General features: G+C 38.6%; 1 protein-coding gene across 1 annotated transcript in view; it reads right to left on the bottom strand.

The window, feature by feature from the left end:
• Positions 1-25,209, bottom strand: part of cacna2d1a (calcium channel, voltage-dependent, alpha 2/delta subunit 1a) — a 144,169-nt gene that overhangs the window by 26,345 nt on the left and 92,615 nt on the right. Inside the window, 19 exon segments of the mRNA XM_036576782.1 lie at positions 997-1,097; positions 2,300-2,360; positions 4,328-4,336; positions 6,773-6,796; positions 7,678-7,754; positions 8,344-8,405; positions 8,618-8,689; positions 8,945-9,016; positions 10,428-10,502; positions 10,745-10,831; positions 12,414-12,491; positions 12,721-12,741; positions 12,743-12,811; positions 13,271-13,303; positions 13,305-13,321; positions 14,640-14,718; positions 14,814-14,918; positions 17,218-17,376; positions 24,346-24,445. Of these exon segments, the coding sequence (XP_036432675.1) occupies positions 997-1,097; positions 2,300-2,360; positions 4,328-4,336; positions 6,773-6,796; positions 7,678-7,754; positions 8,344-8,405; positions 8,618-8,689; positions 8,945-9,016; positions 10,428-10,502; positions 10,745-10,831; positions 12,414-12,491; positions 12,721-12,741; positions 12,743-12,811; positions 13,271-13,303; positions 13,305-13,321; positions 14,640-14,718; positions 14,814-14,918; positions 17,218-17,376; positions 24,346-24,445 (1,301 nt within the window).

The raw sequence follows: 25,209 nt of genomic DNA, 5'->3' as shown, positions 1-25,209 counted from the left end.
AAGCGAGTGATTACCGCACCTCCAGTGTTCGGATCAAAGGGCTTGATGGAGAAGATGGGGGCAGGGCCCAAGCCCACAACAGCTAACAGGAGAGCAATAAATATCACTCGATATATGCATGTTTAATAATGGACCTCAAGAGACGTGCGTACTTGGCACGCTCAACCAAAAGCTTTATTTAATCAGGTAGGCTAAATGAAAGCTTATTCCTCTGGTGAAATGGGTTGAGGAGGTTAGAGTGCTGCTGGAGCACCTGAATGACTTACTCCATGCTGCCATTGCAATGCTCAACAATAGGACAAAGCAGTTTCAATTAATGGCCAGTATTTGGGAGTTCATCCCAACTAGAAATGCCACAGAAGCAACCCAAAAATCCTGCCATCACTCCTGCTTATTCTGTGTACACTATGCTATAAGCTTCAGCGAACTACACTATAACAACAACCAACCTGAGCTGAAATACACCCCTCTATGTCTGAACTTCATACACATTCAGAGTCTGAAGAAAAGACTTATCTAGCAGGTTAACAGCTCAATACCCTACAGAGCATGTTAGATTCTGTTTTTCTGTTACTCCAACATCAATCATTTGAAGTCACTTCCTTGGAGAAAGACTCAGATTTGAGTCTTCATCCTCTAAACTTGTGTCAAGGGGGCACCAGTTAGCCAGAACTGACCCTAGTCTTGTCATATGCGAAGCTGTTAGGCTACCAGTACTAGCTAGTGCTAAGTAGAGTGAATTTGGATGTGCTGCAGGTGCTCGTGCAGCAGGCTAACAGCTCCATGCACAACTTTCAAGCACATCAATGTATTACGAGTTTAATGAAACTTTATTGCTGTTCTGTTTTGCAGAGCGAAAACTGACAATGTCATTTTCTGTCACCAAAAAGAAGCAGAAAAAAGTGCTGACTTGAACTCGTGAACACCACATTTATGCCCTCCCACTGCTGGGAAATGAACCCAGGAAAGATGGACAGCCATCTGTCCAGCACTCACACAGCGGATGGTTGGGCGTCTTCCTGTCAATGTACTCGTTGAACTCGATCAGGAACTCTGTGTTGTTGCTACTCTGCGGCTTTAGGTCCTTGCAGTACTCTCTACAAAACAAAACGTAAGAGAACCACTAAAGGAAAAGTTTAGCGAAAAATTTAATTTACACTTCTCCAAAATATAGTCGATCAGTCAATAAATGTAGAAGAACATGCAGCCAGCCAGTCAGGAACAAGTAACTGAGCTTCTGTTTTTAGCTACATATTGACTGATTGACTGTGAATGGCAAATGATGGGAATGTGAGATGCCTTTTTTCTATTGTTTTCAATCAGAGACATTCGTTTGTGTGCTGTTTTGGCAGGTTGGGCAGCTGATTTTTGCGCACCCCTGGACCCCTGAGTTGAAAAAAATGAAACTCAAAGCAGTTAAGTAGCCTACTTCACAAGTGTTTTTTTGTCTATGCTGACCAATCAGACCAAAATTAGCATGACATAAATTAGAAGCAGCTCTTTTAAAGTTTTTGGGTCCTAAGGTTGGTTGCTAAGGTTCTTGGTATTAGATGTGAGGCATCGCTGTTTGATGCAGTTTCATCTTCAGAAGTAACTGTGATGTAAATTTTCCATAATTAAGATATACAATGATAGAAATAGGACGGCTATTATTTTTCTGAACCGTTTTCATTTTGTCAGTACTGACAAACTCTTCCCACATTGTATACACCAATGGAAAAAGCAGGCCCCCCACCACCTCCAAAACCCCAGTTGCAGCCCCTGATAACAGTGGACACTGCATAGCTAAAAATAGTAGCAGCCATCTTACAGCCTGAATGTTGTCCCTACTTTTGTAATGTAATCATTTCTTAATAAGTCTACAAAAGTCTATTAAAGATTGTTAAATGCTTCACTCTTAAAAAAGATGGTTCTTGAAGAATTCTTAGCATTGTGAACATCTGAAGAACATTTTCATGAAGCAAAAAAACCTTTAATCATGTAAAGGGTTCTTTGAGATTTCATGGTTCTATAGAACCACTTTCTTTCCCTTTAGGCACCATCTAACCATCTTTTTTAAGAGTGTAGCCTGGTGAGATAAAAGCCATCAGACATGTCTTGGATGACTGACTCTATTTGAGGAACTGGGTAAACTATTCACCAAACAATTCTGTTAAGTCATATAACACAGTACTGGCTCAAGAGTCCACTTAACTCTCTTTATTAAAATCATATCCAGTGAAAACTCACAGATTCACATTTATGACGTATGCACGTGATGAAATCTGATGGAATTGTGTATCGCTGTGACATCACTCACCTGGGAGCTATGAAGGTATATCCATACTCATCAAACTTATCCACCTGTAGGCTTTCAGAGACTGAAAAGGAGGAGAAACAAATCAGAGGCCTGTTTAAAGTATAGCCAAATTGCTGACTTTGAGAGAGTTTTACCGCTGCAATAAAGAGTAAAGACATATCTGATACGACAGTGAAGTGAAGACAAGCGCTGAAAGGTCACATGATCAACTGCGTTAACACAAACATCTAACTGCATTAATTCCCCCGCCTGTGTTCGGTTTTGGACAGGGACGCTATTTAGCGCAGCGCTAGCTGAAACACATTATGATGGATTGAGACAGCACTGCTAGCCTGGAGGCGCCACAGCTACTCTCCAGCTGTCACATCCAGGAAGACTGAACCTCACGGACCAAAGCATCAGCAGTCAGACACACAGTGATACAGCACAATGAAACAGGAAGGAGACCTACACTGTTAAGGCTAGTTTTACACAGTGTGTGGTTACAGATTAGGCACTACTGACACTGAAATCATAATGTCACAGTTTCTATTCTCTATCTGTTTCATCTATAGCACATGGTGAAGCACCATTCATTTCCAAGCATTTCCCTGTAAAAGAAACAAAACTCCATTTACTTAAAATACAGTACTGTGTAGAAGTCAGAGACCACCCTTTCATTCGTCTTTTTTCAGTATTTAGTGTGTTCACCCTTTACCTTTATTACAGCTTCCATCCTTTTTGGGAGTCTTGCTTTTTAGATATTTTTCCACTGCTCCAAAATTCAGTCTTATAAATTGGTTGTATTTGCTGCTTCTCATAATCCTGGTAATCCAAACACATTCAGTGATGTTGAGGCCTGGACTCTTGGGTGGTCAGTCTACTGTTCTGAGAAAAACAACAGCTTTTTGATTGGCAAATTCTTCTTTTTTGTCTATTTTCTCTCCTCAGTAACAGCTTCTTTACAGCTACACATCCTTTCAGACTCAGAGTGTTGAGTCGTTCTTCTCACAGTGGAAGGATGGACAGAAACAGATCTGAAGCAAGAGTGGAGCTTGATTTTCTCCTCTCTCTCAAAGATGAAAGCTTTAAGTACTGTTTACCTGATGGGGACAGTTTTGATGGTCTCCCAGGTCTTGCATGGTTGTTATGAGTCCCATCTCCTTTGCAGCTTTTTCGAACTGCAGTGTTGTTACATAAATGAATGATGGTCTCTGACTTTTTCACAGCACTGTGTATTATAATAGAAATCATTGAGAAGTTGCTGAATTCTGTCAGTAAATGTTTGTGTGAAACACTGTAAATCTGTACAAATAGTGATTTCAGAGAGTGGACTAGGGAAGAATTTGTGGTAAAGGTAATAAGTTACCAACATGGTTGTTTTCACAGCATGGATGCCAGAAAAACCTCAGGGAAAGTGAAAGTAACTGCTGTTTGACTGTGTTTCACTATAGTTTGGATAAACATTGGCTACGACTTTATAAGAAAAGCTTTGCCTGCTTCATCCTAAGACTTGTATTGTTGGAGTGTAATTGCAAATTTGCTCTATATAGTTGTGTATTTTGTGTCAGTACGTTTTCTGTTCTTTTGTATGTTTTCTGGTAAAATTATTGTTCATGGTAACCGATGGTTCAATAAATATGCAGCACAATGAAATTAGGTTGAACACTCCAGGAATATTACTTTATCACCTACACTGTTGGACATATCTGGGATGTCTAGGTGTGTAGCTCCCTTTCTTTAGGCGCATTTCTGAATAACACTGAACATACATTTCTTAATCCCTTAAATTTCACTAATGTGGCTAAATTCACTAACGTCAACTCATCACTCACATAACTTACATATTAGTTTCAGAACAGTTACTTGATGAGTCATAGTAGTTAGTGAGTACTATGTTAATAACTAAAAAATGGTGGGGCAATTTCAGGGGCTAATCGCAGTAAATGACATAACTGAAAACTCTATGTATACAAACACATGTGTGTACATGTATGTGACACAAGAAGGATAAGACATGAGGAGAAAAAAGGAAAAACAAATACTTGCCATTGTCCTCTGGAGGGTCAAATCCCACAAGGAGAGGAAAGAGGGGAGGGAGCAATTGACCGAGGCAGGGGAGAAGGAAGGGGAGACAGAGAATTGGGGGTAAAACCACACGGGTTAAAAGTCACCAATATTTTATTCACAGAGCAAGCCTTGAATAAAAATATTGCATTTTGATCAAAAGGTTCTCTCTCAGCACATATGGAAAAAAAAACAGTGAGGAGGGTCTTAAATGTGGTCATCTAGCACATCTCCACAGCAATGTTACGGCATCGTTCATGAATTATGCATTACGAGAAATTCGACAGTTTCACATTCAAGCACGATTGATGGATGCAATGACAGAGTAACTACCGAAGAAAAATAATTAATAGTTGCAGTTGTTCATATTTTTGCACCAAAACATGCTGGACATGAAAGAGTCATGTGGTCCAATTCAAACTGTTGTGTACTGTCCAGAAAGCGGTCTCTAAATATGTACAAGTGGCCTGAAACTGAAGAATAAACTTTTTGAGGTGCATTTACAGCAAAAGAGTTACAGGTAGAGAAGGACATGGACATCTAAAGAAGACCGAAACATAATACAGAAATCCATACAGTGTTATGGTGCCACATTCAGAACGGTATTATTGTAGAGCAGCCTCAGAACCACTGTCCTGATTAAGTTTTACATGCATATATACCCTCACTGTCCACTTTATTAGAAACATATACCTTCCATTCACTAGCCACTTAATATGGTCCACCTACCTTAAATATCCAAAATGTAGGTACACAAGAACAGACTGTTGAACCCTCTGACTTCTAACATTTTTATACTATATATAACTTATCAAAGTCATCAAAATACAGAGTATTTTAGTAACTGCCTACCTACCTACTTTATTTGTGCATTGTTTTGTCTTTTTTGCCCTTCAGACCCCTACAAACATTGCACTTTGGCCCCCCCAAGACACTTTGTTACTCCCTTTGGCAGGGAGTAACAATAAATTAGCCCAGAGTGTATAATAAATATAATATGTTCGCTTAAATAAGGTAAACTTACATTTAATGAATCCATGAAGGCAGATTTAACTAGCTATTGGTCAAAATTAGAGTAATAGTTAAGTTAGTTACAGCTGCTTTACAGTAATGCATGCTTCTTATGCAGCATTCATGCTAGGGCTTCATTTAAATGCTTCCTTTCACAAGTGCTCTATTTTTGCTTTTAACAATGTATCAGTCTATCAGTCAATGTATCAGTAGATGTTATATAACTTACACTAGGTGACCAGCCACATTGGTGGGTAAGGCAAATTTACCCATCAGAGGTAAAAATTTAGCTGCAGAAAATAAAAAAAAAAAAAAAAATGAAGGCCAGATTTAAAGATAAACTGTAAACTGTCTCACAGATCAAAAGTGAGTCACTGAGACCCCTGGGCTAGAGAATGACTTGCAAATTGTGCATCAACAGATGGTCTACAGTCTCTAACTGCACTTTAAGGTAGACATACAAGAGAAGGGTTTCTAAAAGAATAGCCAGACAGTGTAATAAGGTCTTATGCAAACGTTTCAACACTCCAGTCTAATTACCTTTTCTGTTAATTTTCTAAATGAAGTACTTATTTGCTCAGTTTATATATATACTGAAAAATATAAAACATAATTATAACTTTTGTATAGGGCATATTTTATGTTTAAATTTTTTCCATTGTGTTAAATTCAGCAAATCAACAGTAATTTCTGTTTATTTGCTAAATTTGTCTCATTGAACTGAAAATGTGGCCTGTGCAGAAGTTTTATAGGTAGATTTTATATTTTAAAAGTTTTCAATTTGCCATATTTAAGTGTGTTCTCCGTAGAGAATGTGTTAACTTATTTTCACTTAGAAAATCAATAAAACATGTAATTTGACCATGGATGTTCAAACTTTTGCATATGACTGTGTACACACACACACATACGCTGGAGATGTGTGAGTCTGTGTCTCATGAAACAAATAGAGCTGTTAGGCCAACTAAATGCTTAGAAGTGACAGGGGACATAAAAAGCCAGATCGAGGCAGTTGTTTGGATCAGTCATGGCTTCAACTACTCACCTTCAAACCATGCAAACATCCACTCAACATCCCTGACCTTGCTGAGCCCACTCTCACATACACACACACGCAAAGGCTAATAAAAGCAATTGCAGAGATCATTTGCACACATAAACACAACGCCAATGCCCAGGCCAAAGTATACCAGCTAGAGCAGCCAAAACTCACTGCCTCAGGCGGCACACCGAGCACATGCTCTCTGCATCCACAGCGTCTGACACAGTGCCTGTGTGTGCTGTGTGAAGGGGTCTGAATTCAACCTGTGTGAGTGGGTTCAGCTGCGACAGTCAGCCAAGCTCATTTTGAACAGCTAGGTGCAAATGTTAGATAGCGAGCGAGCGAGAGTCAGAGAACAGGAGGAAAATACTTGCCAGAATGATCGAAGGGTCTCCAGTCTACAGACAGACAGGGAGGAGAGGGGGGAGAGAGAGAGAGAGTGAGAGTGAGAGAGAGAGAGAGAGAGGTGGAAAGAGGATGGGAGGGAACAAAATAGGAAAGAACATAAGGGATTAACCAATATTTTATTCAACTCCAGAAGCTTTGAATAAGAATATTGTATTGAGAATGTAAGATTAAAGGGACACTCCAGCATTTTTCAGTCTAACCGCTATCTGCTGCGTCTGTGCTGCGTGGTCGATTACCACGGAGAACAATTCTGAGACATTTAGTAGATGTTTACAGAAAACGCATTGACTCAAAACATACTTATTATAGACAAGTGGCCCTGAAACACCTTCCCATCGCCTTCTTCTATAAGCATGCTTTGAATAAAGGGGTTTTCTGTTCTTTTCTAAGTACAGGGAAATGATTGTCCGTGGTAAATGATCATATGCTGCAGATGTGGCAGACAGAGATTAGGCTGAAAAGCACAGGACTATTCCTTTAATGGGTACAGCTGTGAAGCCTAAAAGAATTTTAGATTCATTTCCTACTTCTAAAGCCACATGAGAGAGGGGAGAGGAACAGTATGGGTAAAACATGGGAGCGGAGGTGTCTTACAGGCCAAAGAGCCTTTGAAAATGTGCAGGGATACACAATTGAGCCTTTAAGTGAGCTGTTGCCTCGTCTGCCGAAAGCCCAGGGAAGCCAACCACAACTGAGGAGTCACGCTGGCCCAGCTCTCCGGGGCAGGAGCGGCAGATTCAAAGGGACGTGTGGAGTGGAGGTGAGTGTGGTGGTGGTGGTGGGGGGCACTCCGGCAGGAGGTTACATTGAAGTATCCCTTCAGTTACACAGAGGAGAAAGAAACATGTCTTTATGTTCAATAGGCACTTACATTTGGCCTGGGTGATGGTGTCTCCTATCCTGGGCTGGATGTAATGAACACTGTAATCAGGGAGAACTAAGGCAAGGCTAGAGAGAGAGAGAGAGAGAGAGAGAGAGAGAGAGAGAGAGACAGAGAGAGAGACAGAGAGAGGAAGAGATAGAGAAATAAGGGATAAAGAAAAAGAAAGAAAGCGAAAATAGGAAAAGAAAAAAGAGAAAGAAAGAAAGAAAAAAGAAGAAAATAGAGAGACAGAGAGAGAGAAGAAGGATAAGAGAAAGAGAAATAGAGGAAGAAAAACAGAAAAAAGAGAAAGAAAAAGAAATATAGAGAAAAGGAGAGAAATAGAAAGAGAAAGAAAGAGAGAGAAACAGAAACAGAGAAACAGAGAGAGAGAAAGAGAAACAGATGGAGAGAAAACGAGACAGAAATAGAGAGGAAGAAAGCACATAAAAACATATAAAGATCACATTTTGGATAAATTCTCACATTTTTCCCAGAGAATTTCCATGGCTAGGTATTACCTGTATTATCATTTTTTGGTATTTCTTTACAAGAAAACTTTTAGTCATGTAAATGTCGCCCCCTAGTGGCTGATTCAGAAATCCCTCTAGTCAGTTCACAGACTACAGCAGTCACTCACACTGTCTGTCTGACACACACAGATTCTAGTGTTACCTGTAATCAGCTTCATTGACTGGAGCCCAAGTGTATGTTCTCAGGCCTCTGTCTATGTAACGCTGCAGAGGAAAGTGACAAACACCACAAACATCAGACTTAAACTGTACCATCAACAACTTTCCTCAAGCAGTTTAGTCAACTCATTTTATCAAGAAGCCAGCTTTTAGTTGACTTACCAATTAATCAATACGTCATTTCAAAAAGCAATAACGGTCTCTCTCTTTAGATGATGCAGCTAGGATTAAATAAGTATTAAATAACATAAAATTACCTCATCTTGGGACTTCACCAGTGTGCTGAAGGTCTCACTGCCTTTTCCTTTATCTATCATCATCTTTCTAATCTACACACAGAGAGAAAAGAGGTATAAAAACCTTTAACCAGTTTTACCTACAAGAATATTTTCTGTTGAGTATTTATCTTATTTTTCCAGTCTGTGAAGTCTCAGGTGAGCCCTCTCCGAAATCACACTCTGTTATTAGAATTGTTGTGTGTTTGTTGGCATGCTGAGTGGGAGACATTTACAACAGGCCCATCATCCAGTCAGCAACCAATAATCATGAGAACGAATATCTAAAAAATGCAAACAAAACTTTACCTCCACTTTCTTCTCGTTCTCCAACTCCGCATCCAAGAAGTCTAACGTCACCGGCTCCTCAAACCTGGTGTTCTGCCGAATTAAAGAGAGTTTAGTGGCGCAGTACGGCAAGGCTGCTTTACATGCAACTCAATGTAGAGTGCTCATTCTGAAACAGCATGTGCATGTGATTCATTGGGTTTCCTGGCAAAGGCATGACAAACAGTTCTCTCGAAGAGCTGCTTCATAACGTTACTACGGTTTACCAGCAGTCCTGATAACTGTAAATATTTGGCCGGTTAGGCTGGGAAGTTCAGGATAAATGATACAGCAGAGTCATCTGACCTTCTGACGGAACACATAAACACGTACGTGTCTATGTGTGGTTTACATCATAGGAACGGCCATTGTGGTAACGGACAGGAAATGGTCAGATGTGTTCAGGTTATTCCACATCAGTGAAAACCATGATTAGCATGCTAGTCAGGCAGCAGCACTGATCCACTCAGCTCTGAGGAAGCTTAGAGGATATTAGACATTAAAATAAACAGATCAGTTCGCCATCCAGACACATTACACTGATACAGAGTTTGTAATGAGTGAGAGACCCCAGGAAACAGGGTGGGGGAGGGGGGTGGAGCTTAGAGAGAGGAGATGGAGAAGGACAGAAAAAGAAAGAGGAGAGAGAGGGAGACAGAGATTGAGGTGAGAGAGACAGACAGAGAGGGGGAGGAGAGAGATAGAGAGAAAGAGAGAGAGAGATAAAAAGAGAAAGAGGAGAGAGAGGGAGACAGACAGAAAGGGGAGATGGGGAAGACAGAAAAAGAAAGGGACAGAGTGAGAGAGAGAAGGGGAAGACGGAAAAAGAGAGAAAGATGGAGAGAGAGGAGATGGAGAAAGAGAGAGCAAGACAGAGAGATGGAGTAGATGGAGAAAGAGAGAGAGAAAGGGAAAGCGAGAAAGAAGAGACAGAGAAAGAGAGAGAGGAGAAGGAGAAAGAAAGAGAGAGAGAGAGAACGAGAGAGAGATGAGATGGAGAAGGAAAGAGAGTGAGACAGAGAGAAGGAGAAGACGGAGAAAGAGGGAAAGAGGGAGAGAGCAGAGATAGAAAAAGAGAGAGAGAGAAGAGATGGAGAAAGAGAGAGAGCAAGACAGAAATAGAAGACGGGGAAAGAGAAAAAGAGGGAGAAAATGGAGAAACAGAGAGAGAGCAAGACAGAGAGAGAGAGAGAGAGGAGATGGAGATGGAGAGAGCGAGACCGAGAGAGGGAGTAGATGGAGAAAGAGGGAGAGATAGAGAAAGAAAGAGAGAGAAGAAGGAAATAGAGAGAGAGAGGCAATGGAGAAAAAGAGAGAGCAAGAAAGAGACAGGAGATAGAGAGAGACAGAGCGAGAAAAAGAGAGAGAAAGAGATGGAGAAACAGAGAGAGAGTGCAAGAGACAGAGAGAGAGTGGAGGGAGAAAGAGAAAGAAAGAGAGAGGGGGAGAGAGATATTTCTAGTACCTCTGGCAGAAGATTGGGATGAAGCAGCACGTATCCATTCGGGTCGATGGCAAAGTAATATCCATTTGGGCCGAGCTTTCAGAGTGAGGGGAGAGAGATTACGGCTTTCTGAGATTTGTATCAAATAGGACATCATAGAATACAGGAAAATGTAATGATGCATAATACATCTCTATACACATGTAGGCCAGATGACTGTGAGGAGAACCCAGCAGTAGTAACAGTCGTGGTCTGCGTTGTTTTTACAGTGAGTTTCATAACCGAGCAGTATTTCACAGAGACGCATAACTAGAGTATAAGATAAACCCTGAACATACAGTGAAGCGTGGAGTCAGTCTCTTGATGTCGTCCAGAGACACATCGATGGCCATCACACCCAGGATCAGCTGATTTTCACTACCCGGCTGCATAAAAGAGAGATACGTTTACACAGTATCAACAGAATTCATAGTGTGAGCACACAGGTTCACAAATGCATATTCACAGGAAGTTACGTTCAGTCAGCCCTTAGAAGCTGCTCTATCACTGACCATAACAAAAGCTTGAAGTAATTTTCAGTGAATCTATCAAAAGTACAGATTCTAAACTTTCAAACCATGTGTTTATTCATAGCTAGAAGTTTTTCTGTGATCAGTTTTTAATATCATGATGTAGCTTACATTCCTCTCTAATGCAGACAAACATGAATAAGTACAGTCAAAATTACAGCCAATAAAAGCACAATTACAGTCACTGTCACACCAGCTGCGAAAAATAAGTACAGGGTCAGTTTTAAGGGCAGTCATCTAATGGACTAACATTAAACCCTTAAGATCTGATGCAACTGCATCCCACACAAAGACTGTAGCTGATATAGCTTTATTTATCACCGCAGTCTATTCAAGGGAGATAATATCACAACAGAAAATGGCCAGTGTTGCGAAAGTCGTATTTTTGGATTGAACCATGTATAATAGTCTTTGTAGCAGCGGTTAGACCAGCCAAGATTAGTCGTTTTTGAGCTAATGTGAAGGAGAAAGAGTTATCATCACTTAGTAAACAGACACAAGGATTTTTGTTAATAGGAATTTTAAGCACATCTGGCAATGTGGATAAACATATACTTCCAGAACTTGTGAATCTCACTGCAATCCCAAAATATATGCAGAAATGCGACAACTGAGCTGGTGTTGTAAACAGTCCAATAAACAGTAAAATATATGTGGCTAGAGGTTTGAAGTTAAAAACACGATTAATTTGATGGAAGTTATTTTTGTATGTACAGTCTTGTTTTGGGGGAAGTATATGATCGCAATGTTTGTCATTACTTGACATGAAAAACAAAAACAGTGACATAAATCTGTTGATACAAAATATAAATGAAATGTAAATCTAATTACATGTACCTAACCATGCTATTCAGCATGTAATTGTGTCATTACTAATGGTGTCAAATACAAAGTTAACACAACAAATTGTTAACGCCGTTAAGGTACTTTTAGTCTGACCCTTTGAACCATCTGTAGATCCAACTTGAAGCCCAGCAGCTTGTGCACTGTGTGTTGCTATGACTCAGTGACTGTGGAGCTACTGCAATGCTGTGAATTAGTATATCGCTGAAGTGCGCTGAGTCTGAAATGTCATTTACCAGCAAAATATAGTGCCGATGCCTGCATTACCAGTGACATCAGTAATGTTAGCAGTGGGCAGTGTGACTGTGCTGGACAGTGCTTGCTCCAGTCATATGCGAGCAACTTATCTAATGACTTCATCCATATAAATTCTACCCTAATGTTGCTTATTCATTACAAAACCTATCAGCTTTTGTCAGACAGGCTTGGCTGTGTATACACACAGGGTTTGGCTCTGAAGTCAATCAGCTCAAGAAATGAACTGAATTCAGGAGTACAGTTTAATCTATTATTTACAAATAGGCTCAATTATCCTGTTGAGCTTCAGCTGTGAAATTCAAACTGAAACACATGCAAACACAGCTCTGTACTTTACCTTGCTCTTGTCCTTGCCGCTTGTCTTGCCAGTCTTGTTAAACACTGGCAGCGTTCCTGTGATGACCAGGCCAAGCTCCTATCACACAACAACAGAGCAGGGCTTACCAGCACATCCTGGCAGTGAGTTCTTCCTTTAATTACGTTGCTTTAATGCTGCTTTTTTATATTAAAGGCTAGCACAACATCCATTAAATACTCAAAAGATCACCAAATGAATTTTTGCAGCAATATGAGGCTTCATTGTCGTATTGTCCATAACACTCAGCTAATTACACAGATCAGTCCAGGCAAAAAAGAAGACGTACCAGCGCATCCTGGTAGACGTTTCGTCCACTGCACTTTCTTGGCTTCCTCATCAGCTTTCACCATGGGTCTGCCCAACACATCCAGGTACTCCTAGATATTGGAGGAATGGTTCAGCTACAAATGCTAACATTGCTAACAAATGAATGAAAATGAACAGTCAATAATTAGCATTATGAAAGTGACATCATAGTGATTGATGGCCATTCACTGTCAGCAACATAAGCATGTATAAATGAGTTATTCCTTTAATTACGTTACTGTATGCTCTGTTTCCTTTTAAAGGCTAGCAAGACATCCAGGAAATACTCAAAAGATCACCAGATCAAAAAAAAAAGAAACAAAAAAAAAGAAACATTTGGAGACATAGAAAAACTTCTACAGGCGGTACAAGCATCAGGTTGCATCTAATTCAGCCAGTGCAGTGGCAACACAGTCCTCTATTCCATGTCTAAAACAATGGGGTCAGACATTGTAATCAAAAAATAAATTCCCTAAAGGAAGGCATTGTGTTCAGCCCAGTTTAGTACTGGCTCAGCTGGTAAGACTTACCTGTGTGTTGATCCTGATGGCTCCAATAGATGGGAATCTCATAGTAATAGCCTTGAGAAAAATGACATACATATCCCATTTCATGATATGACAAATGATGATACTGCTAGATCATATCTAACAGTGTAAGATTGCTTTAAGAACTGATTAGTAACAGTGAGGACTATATCATTATTGTATCATTACTCAAACCTCATTTCCAAAAAAAATGGGAAAGTGAAATGCTAATAAAAACAGAAAGCAGTGATCAGTAAATTCTGTATATTCACCTGTATTGTACAGTTCAAAAACATAGAGAAATGATTTGATGTTTTACCTTATGAACTTTGTTTTGTTTTCTTTTTTTGAAACCCTACAGGGCCTTCGTAATCATATTTTGCACTTCATAATGCGCCACATTTTTAATAGCACACAGGCCAGTCTAGCAGCCGCACTCTCTTATTACACAGTCATGCTGCTGTAACATGCAGAATGTTTCTTGCCGTTGCCATGCTGTAATAAGCATGGACGGCCCTGAGAAAGACGGCATCTAAAAGGCAGCATATGTTGCTCCAAAATGTGTTCAGCATTAATGGTGCTTTCACAGATAAACAATCTGAAATAAACAATCTGAAACGTTAATACATCAGACCACAATACACGCTTCCACTGTGTATTTCAGATGAGCTCGAGCCCAGAGAAGGCTGTGTTTCTCGATGTTGTTGATGTATGGCTTCTGCTGTGCATAGTACAGTCTTAACTTGCATTGTGGAAGCAACAGAACTGTTTATTTACGACGGTTGGTCAAAGTATTCCCTAAGCCCATGTGGTGATATCAGTCACAGAAACGTTGTTTTTTAATGCAGTGTCATCTGAGAGTTTGAACATCAGGGGCATTCATTCTTGCCCTTTGCAGACAGACATTTCTCTGGACCCCCTGAATCTTTTGATGACATTATGCACCGTAGAGGGTGAAATACCTCTGTTAAGGAATGCTGTTGGATTTTTGCTGATACATTTTTTCTTGACATATCCTTGCTCATAAAGGACTCTGTCTTTACTGGATGCTCTTTTTATACTCGAGGATAATAACATCCCCAGTTTTTTCAACATTTCACAATGTTTCCAGTCTTAAACTGCTCCTGTCCCAAATTACTTGGAAAGTGTTACTGGCGTCAATTTCGGAATGAGTGCATATTTACAAAAAACAATGAAGTTGATAAGATAAAACATTAAATATCTTGTTTTTGTGCTGGTGTTGTTAAAATACAAGTCAAAGTGGATTAACAAATCACTGCTTTCTGTTTTTCTTTGCAATTCACATACTGCCCCAACTGAAGTTTGCAAATAAGTCTATGTCATTTATCATTCTAAATCTAAACTCTTTTACCTTTATTTGAGCAGGCCATCCACTTGATAGGTCCCTTATCATAATTGTGTTGGCCCACGGAGAAAGTGAAGATGCGGACCTGAATTGGTTTAAACGTAACTGGACATTAGAGCTGTTATCCATCAAGGTGTGTTTATACCTGGGTGTGTGTGCATGTGTGTTGCACTTACTCACCTTTCGATCACGATTGAACTCATCAAAGATCTCAGACGCTCTGTCTTCTCCTCCATCCGTAAAGAGCATGATGATTTTATTGCAGTTTGCCCTTGACACATTCAACTATAACACACACAGACAGACATTTCATCAGCAAAATTGAATAAAATGCTGTTTCTGAGCACTGACATCAGATCACATCAACCATTTTTTATTCCCACAATTTAAATCCCAAATAACATTGTAGAACCATGGTCCTGGAAAACTCCCTGCTCTGCATGTTTTAGTGTTTTCTGCTGTAACAAACCTACTTAATCAGCATTTTTTTCAGACTTTCTGTAGAATTCAGTTCATTAAGATATAAACAGTCATTCTGAGTGGTTTGATGTGAAACGCTCCTTTCTAGAGAGATTTGAGTCAGAATTGTTTACAGTGGTATATAATTCAAGGCAAAGTAGTCTTCAAAGAAAACTTATATACCCCTGTTATACTTTTCTCAACATTCCTTGTTAAAACTCAGAAGACGTCAAGATTAACTGGTAATTTCGGGTAGTAAATCAAGCAGCTATATCTGTGGTGTGGGTATTGAAACCCTGTTTCCTATCACCACCACTGTAAAAACAAATCCATATCTGCAAGCTTCTCTTTCACGTAAAACCACTCCGAATGAAATCTCACAGATAGAAAAATGCAGAAATTTTGAAAAATTACTGGAATTCCCCTTTAATTAGCTGATTACCTGGATCAAGAGTGTTGGACAAGAAAAAACACAAAAACTCATAGGAAAGGGAGTACTTGAAGACTAGGGTTGAGAATCACTGCTGAAGGCCAAAGTTCAGTAATGAAGCCATTAAGCAGCCAGCAGATGGCACTATCTACTCTTTTATCTACCTGACTGGATCTGCCACAGGAATGACAGGCTATGACTAGCTTTCCCCTTTTCTGTTGTTATCTTCGGACTGAACTGTAAACTACAGTATAGTCCAGCCCTGTGAGCACACTTCTCATCAAAAGTTTGGGAACACCTCACCTTCTATTGAAATTTTCAGACTAATGTTTGATTTTCACTTTTCCTCTTCAGTGAAAGTGAAACTGACAAACAGTGCGTAACCGACAAACTGTGCATAACAACTGATGTATTACAGTCAGTAATTGTGCACTTATGAACCGGACTTATAGTAATGTGCAAAAGTCAGAGACCAGCCTTTCCTTATTTAATCTCTAGGCAGGGTGGCTATTAGTTTTTAATTTCTCAGCATCAGGAAAAAGCAGAAAACAGAAATTACATAGGATTCCTGACAGCTAAATATACTGTCAAAGGTTTCAGTGTTTAGTGTCCCCTCTTTGCCTTTATTACAGTTTTCATTTTTTTCAGGAGACTTGCTTTCAGTTTTTCAAAAATCAGCAGTGATATTTTCCCACTCCTCCAAAGTTTAGTCTTACATGTTGGATCTCTCACGATAAAAGTAAACCAAAATTACTTTTTTCACTTCTTTTCCTTTGACTTTCACCTTCCTCACACAAGTGGATTATCTTATATCTAATCTCCTGAGAAATATCTCCTTTGGCCGTTTTAGATGCACATGAGAAAGAAATTTGCACGGCAGCTGAGGTGAGTTTGGGTAGATGCGTGCACATATTAAACACGGACATATCGGATATTATACTTACTGTTGGAGGCTTCTGAGTCATTTTCTGTTACATACGTTTCCTATTCTTTTTTCTGAATGGAAAAACGAATAACTTTTGACCAAAAATTAAATAAATGAATGGTGCTCTAATTTTGCACTGTACTATATTACGTAGATGAAGCTCATAAAGTGGCCACTTAGAGGAAGTACTATAGAGACAAAGTGAATGTTAAGTGTACTGTCATCTCCTATAACAAGGAACAAATCTATTGAAAATGTAACTGAGATTGCAGTCACTTCAAAATATAGTTCTCTCTTATATTGTATTATCACCATATGAGCCAGCCAATTATGTAAGAAATAATAACCTGCAAACTGCAAAGTTTGAGTAACATAAAACAACTATTTAGTATCCTTTGTGTATATTTTACAACTCAGTTTCATGCTTATCAATGTTTCCTCCTAGTAAGAAAAGTAAGTTTTGTGTAAATAATGATTTGACAGTTTTCTTTTCCAAACTATGGTTAAATGTGGCCTAAATTTGTAGGGTATTGCATTACAAATAACAACTTAGTATTGTCAAATACCTACACAGCTGATCCTGTTCTTCTCACAATAAATCTGCTTAGTCTTTTAAAATGAAAAAGCTATTGTAAACTAAGAAAGAAAAAAAGGAAAAGACAGGTGTCCTCAAACTTTCTGAGCTGTGTGAGACTGAAATACATCAAATTAACAGAGCAGTTTTCCAGTATTAAGCACTGCAGGTGTAATGTGAGTGAAGGAACACAGACCAAAGAGAGCTGATCAAAGGCCATCCTGAAGCCTTTCTTGTAGTCGGTGGTACCATTGGCTGTGATGTTCTGCACTGCTTTCTTTAGGATCTTCTTGTTGCGAACGTTGGCCTGGACGAGGTTATTGAAGCAGGCTACTGGCTGGGCCTCTGCACTGAACTGAGACAACAGAAGAACAACAATGATTAGGGTAGTGATCACAACAAAGCATTACACTTTCACAGCAATACAGCTAAGTGCTCAGTGCAGTGGGTGGATAAATTCACTGCTTACACCTGTAAATAAACAACAGAAAGATGTAGAATTTTGAAAAATTAGGAGCAACTTTTAAAAGAAGTTATGATGGCACTGACAATGTTAAGGCCTTTGTATGAAAATATCAATTTTTTTGTCTTATCCCTTCCACTGAAGTATGTGCTCAGAAGACTGTTGGTTAGATCTGATCTACTCATCAGAGGCTTTTGCACAAGATTGTGGAGCTCAAATGTACACAGTTATTAAACCAAATGCTAAACAGTTCTGAGATTCATGTAAATGTATATGGGAACTTCTGCTTGTAAAAAAACATAATTACAATAGATGCACATAAACATAAATACAATAAAAGGTAACAGAAATTTCTTATTTCTAAAAAAGCACGACATATAGGTATATATATTGCTTTTATCAGAACAAAACCTTCTATCTCCATTTGTCGTTTTTTCAGTTTTTGACAGGTTTTTGACATGTGTGTAAACTTCATGATGAATGGACAAAAGGAAACAGCCCAAATTACTTGGAAAAAATTCTAGTTCCACTGACTTACTTTAAAAGTAATGTTTCTTCTGCCTGTAAAGTTATCATTTTGGAGATACGAGGTTTTGTTTGTTCTGTTCTGACAGCAATGATATATATATATATAAACAGAATAGAATAGAACTTTATTGTAGAAAAAAGGTAAACAACACATACAATGAACAAGAAACACTCAAGACTAAGATGTACGTTAGTGTGAATTAATAAAGTTTGTTGCCAAGCTTGATCGCACTAATAAAAAAGACGTCTTACAGATCTGTTTATTTATCAGGGGTACTCTGTAGTGCTGCACGAACGGGAACAGCTTAAGCTCAGGATTCAGACGATGCTTTGGGTCATTAATAATTATCACAGTCTTCTTCAGCTGTTATAGAGATCATCAAATGACTTTTGCCGGCATCCTAATATTTTCTCTGCCATCTTAATGATCCTTGTCAATTTATTGTTGTTTACTGATGTTGTCCACAGCATACAGAAATACTAAACACAACAATGCTCTCTATCAGGCTAATGTACAATTTTTCCAAAATATTATTACAAACCCACCCTGCGATGGACTAGCGGCATGATCAGTAGCCAGAAACATCTTAATTCTTATAAAGCATGCTATAAATTCTTATATGTCATCCGCATATTTCAATACCTTAAAACTACTCTTTTGCAGCTCCATCTCATCAGTGTACAAAGAAATAATAATGGTGATAAAACACATCCCTGAGGTGCCCCTGTGTTTAAAGCAGTCTGATCAGAGAGTTAAACTGTGTGGACGACCACACTCACAGTTCAGTGTCCAAACTGTGAACAGGCAGATGTGTGCTTAGTCTGAAGCTAATCTTTATTAGGGTTGCTAATAACCCATTTTATTATGAGAAATAACAAATAATTTTAGATAGATAAGATCAGTTAACTAAACTAGCTTTTCTGCTGCTTAGTTCAATTTGGCAGCTGACAGGTAGCTTGATACATCAGTCAGATTAGACAGGACTGTACAGCGATCATATTTGTGATTAAAAACACTGTGTAAATCAGGCAGGCTTACATTTAAAAATGTACTCTGGTACAGAATTACTGTTCAAATGGAATTGTAACCTAATCCAAAGAATTACTATATTAAAGTAATGGAATCTGAGTACTTTCTGTTGGATTACTTGACTGTTTAACATTGTATAATGAAAGAAAGACAACAGCAAAATAATTTCAGCATGACTTCTTCAACAAGAATTTAACACAAGGCAGACAGGAACACTGCACTGTTTTCTAAAATATAACGACAGATTATAAGTGACTTAAATGTTGTTCCTCACACAAACGGTCACTGATTTCACATTTAACAAAACAACCAAATCTAAGTGGAGTCATTTGTGGAAATATTTCAAACAGGAAGATGAAAAATGTGTACAGTATCATTTGTCTGAGTTTAGACATGTATACTTAGGAGCAGTGAAAAACCTCCCCTGGTAAAAATGAGTGGTTTTAACAAGAAAATTAAATATTTCGGTACACTGAGACTAAAAGCACAGAGAAACAAGTAATCACTGTAGAGTGATCCAGTTCAGTTCACAGAGTTCAACATGCAAATGTAATACAGACAAAAACTAAACTGCTCCCTTGGGATTCCGCCTTATTTGTTAAAAAATCTGTTGTTTACTGTACCAAAGCCAAAGGATCAATCTGGTACAAACCTACTTTTAATACCCCTCATCACAATAATTACAAACAGAGGCCATTCTGAAAACTCTGACTGCCCATCATTTGTGTTCTAGCTACTAAAAGGCCTGTACTGCTTGATAAGGTTTCATATTAGTGCCTTGTGCTTGGACGTAATTTGCAGGTGGTCCCTCAGCTTTCAGTGCTCTCAGCATCCCACAGAAATCGACAGGTACTATAAGTTGAAAAGCCATTAATTTCACATGAAAACATATTTTAACATTTTGCACCCATCGTTCGAAAACTATTAAAGAAAGAAATCATACATGGGACACATATTTCTTTTCACATTCCAGAGCTGTTAATATTTGCTCCCTTCAGCATTAAACTCCAAGTTAATTTTAGATATATAGCCAGTCAAATTGTAGTATTTCAGAGAATTACGAGAAAGAGAGAAAGAGTTTACTTCCAAAGTCAAATCAGTTTGCTGCTGTAGAATCTGGTGATATCGAAATCAGGGTAAATGTAAACATCTAACATTTCTTATTTTTTACAGCTTACTACTCATTAACCCTATTTGAGCTGGATTAGTTTCACCAGAGAAGGTCCGGTAATCTAATTTGTGCATGATTTGATTGGCCAGTTCATACAGAATAAATGATCTGTGTAATTTTCTCAAATTACCTCAAATAGCCCGGATGCAAAAATCATCATGCAAACATCTACATGAACGTTATGTGACAGGCGCCACACTTCTGAAGAGTAACAATACATTGTGTGGCTAAATGTTAAATATGTTGCCACAAAAAACGTGTGACTGGATGAGGGAGAAGGCTTCAGATCTCCTTTCAGTGTTGGGTGACGCCCATTATCAACAGCAATTCCAAGTGATGGTGCATAATCATAGCATACGGAGGGAATATACAGTGAATTGTTGTGGATTTTAGAAGTCTTGAACTTGAAGGTTAAGAAATTAGGTCAAATCAAACTCCATTTAAACTGTAGCCTTGCCTTCAGGCTTCAAAAAGTAAAACTACAAACATGGCAAATTTGTGCTGGATTAAAATCACAGATCTCGTCAGTAATCATTCAAATTACAGCCCCTAGCTAGGTAAAACTAGTCCAGCTTAAAAAGGGCTTTAGCTGAAATCTGTAGAGTAGCAGCATTACAACAGGATAATTCTATACATTTATCTGCAACATTAAATTTTATTAAAAGGAATGATCTTAAACTTTTGAGCGCATCTCTGTGTGCACACACAAATCTTTGCGTACACATGGTTTTCTCTCTGAGTCTTATCAATGACAGCTGCCTGTACAACATACTGTCCTATAAAAAGAAAGTCTAATTATGTCTAATCTAAGCACTCATGATCATGTGACTCACAGTGATATAGACAGACTTAACATTCTCTCTCAGCCCCACGGCACACACTCCCACAGCTAAGGACTGTGGGTAATCTCACTGATGGGACAGAGGGGTGGGGGTGGGGAAAGTGAGTGGTTAACAAATGGCTGATGGCTGATACACACTCACATACCCTCACCCTGCTGTTAAGAAGGTATTCCACAACACTTTGATAAATGACTTCATTAGTTCAAGTAAAAGTCCTTTGGCTCAGTGCCATCGATACACTTACGACAGTATTGACTGATTTTATTAGCATTGAGCCAGGGTCACACTGCTGGCCTTGCAGCATAAAATACAGCCTAAAATTAATCAGAGGAATGGAAAGAGAAATCATAGTGGAACAGACCACTCATATTCATCAAAACTCATATGCCTAGCCTCTGTTTATTCCTGTCAATAACTCAGCAAATGAAATGAAATGATTCCAGTAAATTCCCAAAAAGTAGACCTCAAATGTACCTCAGAGTGAGCACTTGTTCATAGTATACTTTTTTAATTTTGTAAGTATATATGAACCATTCTACTGATTTAGTTCCAACTGTGGTCGCACAATAAAAAAAGTATTCAGCCCTCACATATTTACAAGGTTTATGTTATGATTTATTTAAAGACATTCACAGAGATAGTAATAAACTAAATATATGCAAAATCATCATTTATAGTGTACTTTAAAAAAGTGCTTTTAAATTTTCAATGTTATTTTTTAAAAGATCTTCCTGATTTTTTTGAAGTGAAGTAGAAAGATGTAAAAAAACCAAAAAACATACATTTATTCAAAAATGCTGCCGCACATTTTCATGTCACTACCAAAACACAAAGAGTTTTAGTCCATAAGTAGAACCTTATTTTAGCCATATTAGAGCAGGCAGAGTGACATATTGATAAAGTTTCAGTAGTGTTATGATTGTTTTAATAGTAACAAAATGGAAAAAAACATAAACTTAATAAAATAGACATAATTAAGGTAAAGAGTCACTCAAAGCTAAAGGATTTTAGTGTAAAGTCCAAGTCAGTGAAAAGGATGCCTGACTGCATGTCTTTAGACTGTGGGATGAAACCAGAGAAAACACATGCAGACACAGGGACAACATGTAAACTCCACACAGAAAGGACCTGGGTTGCCCGGAGGGGGAATCGAACCCAGGCCTTTTTGCTGTGTGGCGACAACGCTACACACAACCTTTTTTAGCTGATATACAGTACTGTGCAAGAGCTCATTTTCATTTTTTTACTTTCCAGTCAAAAAAGTCACTTAATACAAGTTTTCAATTTAAAACATAGTAATTATATATTATCAATTTTTCTACTGTGTCTACTCGTTGGCTTTATTACAGCTTCTCTTCTTTTCAGGAAGCTCTCTTTCAATCTACAGGCTTATTTTTCTACACCTCCAAAGTTCAGTCTTGGTTGCATTTTCTGCTTCACACCAACTAAAGTAATCCCAAACACATTCAGTGATATGAAGGTCTGGACTCTGGGGTGGTCAGTCCACTGTTCTGAGAACATCAGCAGCTCCTTTGTTTAATCTGCAAATTTTCTTCTTTTTGATCTATTTGCTTTCCTCAACAAGGGCTTCCTGACAGCTACACATCCTTTCATACTCATCATGTTGAGCTTGATTTTCTCCCTTCTCTCAAAGATGAAAACTTTAAGTGCTGTTTATCTGATGGTGACAGGTTTGATGGTCTCCCAGGTCCTGCACTGTTGTTAAGATTCACATTTTCTCCATATGCTTTCATAATTTTTTGAACTCTAGTTTTGGAAACTGATTTTTCACTTATTTTCCTTTGACCTTTCCTTTCCTATGCACATGGAGTATCTTATATCTAATCTCCTCAGAAATATCTACTGAAAAATGAATAACTTGTACTTAATGGCTGAATTACACTGTACTGCAATCCCATCTGAAAAGATCTAGTGGCAGCTTTACATTGATATATGAGACACTTGGGAAAGAGAAATGACAATAACATATTAATACCTCACAGTTTCTGTACCCGCATTTCACCAAAGCCCAATTTAAACAGATCAGACTGATGTTTTTTTAGAGAAGTGTAATAAGTGAACGTTTCTTCTTCCCCACAACTCGTCTAGCTTAGAGAACTCCAGAGAGCTCTGTTACTCTCCAAGATTCAATTTTGCTTTATACGACTCTGCAGGATCTCCACATTAAACTCAGCATCTCAAGAGGATGAACGAGAGCTCGGCCACAGTTTATCATTCACGAACAGTCTCACCTCACCATGGGCCTCGGTGTAAACACACGCTTACATACTCCACTGCATCCAAACAAGCTCAGTCACACAGGCTTTTTTCCAAGAAATGTTAAAGGTGTACACACACTGGCCACTTTATTAGGTACACCTACCTTATTTATACAGATGGTCGAAATTGATCTTACTTAGTAAGCCACCTCATATATTGAAAGATAATGACTCAAGCGTATTTTATGAAAATAACTACCAACTGAAAATAACTACCAACTGACAAAGGCTAATAATGTAAGAATTCAGGAATTATGTTTCACAGCGTAAAATTGCAAAGAACCTGGGAATTTCATCATCTAAAGTACATAATATCTTTAAAAGATTGAGAGAATCCAGAGAAATCTTTTCATTCAACAGACAAGGCTAAAAACCAATACTGGCTGGCCATGATCTTCGGGCCCTCAGGCAGCACTGCATTAAAAACAGACATGATTCTGCACTTCCAAAAACCACGCTCTGTGAACACAGTTCATTCCACTTTTTTGGAACGTGTTGCTGGTATCAAATTCAAAATAAGCATATATTTTTCAAAACAATAAAATTTCTCAATTTCAACATTTGATATGTTGTCTCTGTACTATTTCTTTTATTAAATATAGGGTTTAAATGATTTGCACATCATTGCACTCTATTTTTATGTACATTTTGTGCAGCGTCCCAACTTTTCTAGAAACAAGGTTGTACAGTTACAGAGTGGGTAGTGGATCATGCTCAGCACTGTAGTGACACTGACATGTTAGTGAAATGCATAGTGGCACAGTGTAGATCACATACAGTAGTGTTACTGGAGTATTTAAACAGCTTAGTGTCAGTGCTGGACTGAGAATAGTCCACCAAAAACATCCAGCGAACAACGTCCTGTGTCCAAGGGCGGGAAGCAACAAAGTTACTGAGTGTATGTAAGAAGGAGAGAGAGAGAGAGAGAGAGAGAGAGAGAGAGAGAGTGAGAGAAAGAGAGAGAGACAGAGAGAGAAAGGGAGGGGCAACTGCCTTTTTGTAGATACTCACAGAAACTACATTGACGTAATCATCATCAGAGAGTGTCTCCAGCATCTCGCTAACAGAAGTGCGGATTAGCTTTAGCGTCAATCCGGACACGCTCCCACTCCTGCAGAGAACAACACAGTTCTGTTCAGAACTTAATCTAGTACAGTCAAAATGATTTCATGCTTGTGGCAGTTTATACACAGACCACTACTAACATGTATTAACATGCATTAACTTCTTTTCTGTCATATTTTATTTTGCATCTATTGAAAGCGACGGCTGCTCTCTGCACTGTGTGAAAATGTTATGACAGAACCAGAACAGACCAAAAGAAACTGCAAAACTACTTGGAATTAGTGGTGTCAATTTATGGTGAGTTAATTAGTTAATTAATAATTAGTGGCATTAATAATTTATTGCAAAACATTATGGACACTACTATTTATTTTAGTACTAACAAATTTTCCTAATTTGACCTTTCAAACTATCCATAGTTCCAGCCTGAAGCTGAGCTGTTCATGTGCCCTGTTGCTATGACTCCATAGCTTTAGTCCTCTCATTCAAATGCAGCTTTTATACAGTAAGTGGGGGCTCTTTTAAAGAGGTCATATAATTGAAAACCAACTTTTCCTTGCATTTTATGAAAAAACAGATTAATACACTGATCAGGCATAACATTATGACCACCTCCTTGTTTCTACGCTCATTGTCCATTTTATCAGCTCCACTTACTATATAGGTGCACTTTGTAGTTCTACAGTTACAGACTGTAGTCCATCTGTTTCTCTGTGTACTTTGTTAGACCCCTTTTACCCTGTTCTTCAGTGGTCAGGACCCCCATGGACCCTCACAGAGCAGGTACTATTTGGGTGGTGGATCATTCTC

This window comes from Colossoma macropomum, unplaced genomic scaffold (assembly GCF_904425465.1).
Source record: "Colossoma macropomum unplaced genomic scaffold, Colossoma_macropomum, whole genome shotgun sequence".
In the NCBI taxonomy this organism is placed as follows: domain Eukaryota; kingdom Metazoa; phylum Chordata; class Actinopteri; order Characiformes; family Serrasalmidae; genus Colossoma; species Colossoma macropomum.
This window is presented reverse-complemented; position numbering and strand designations above follow the sequence as displayed.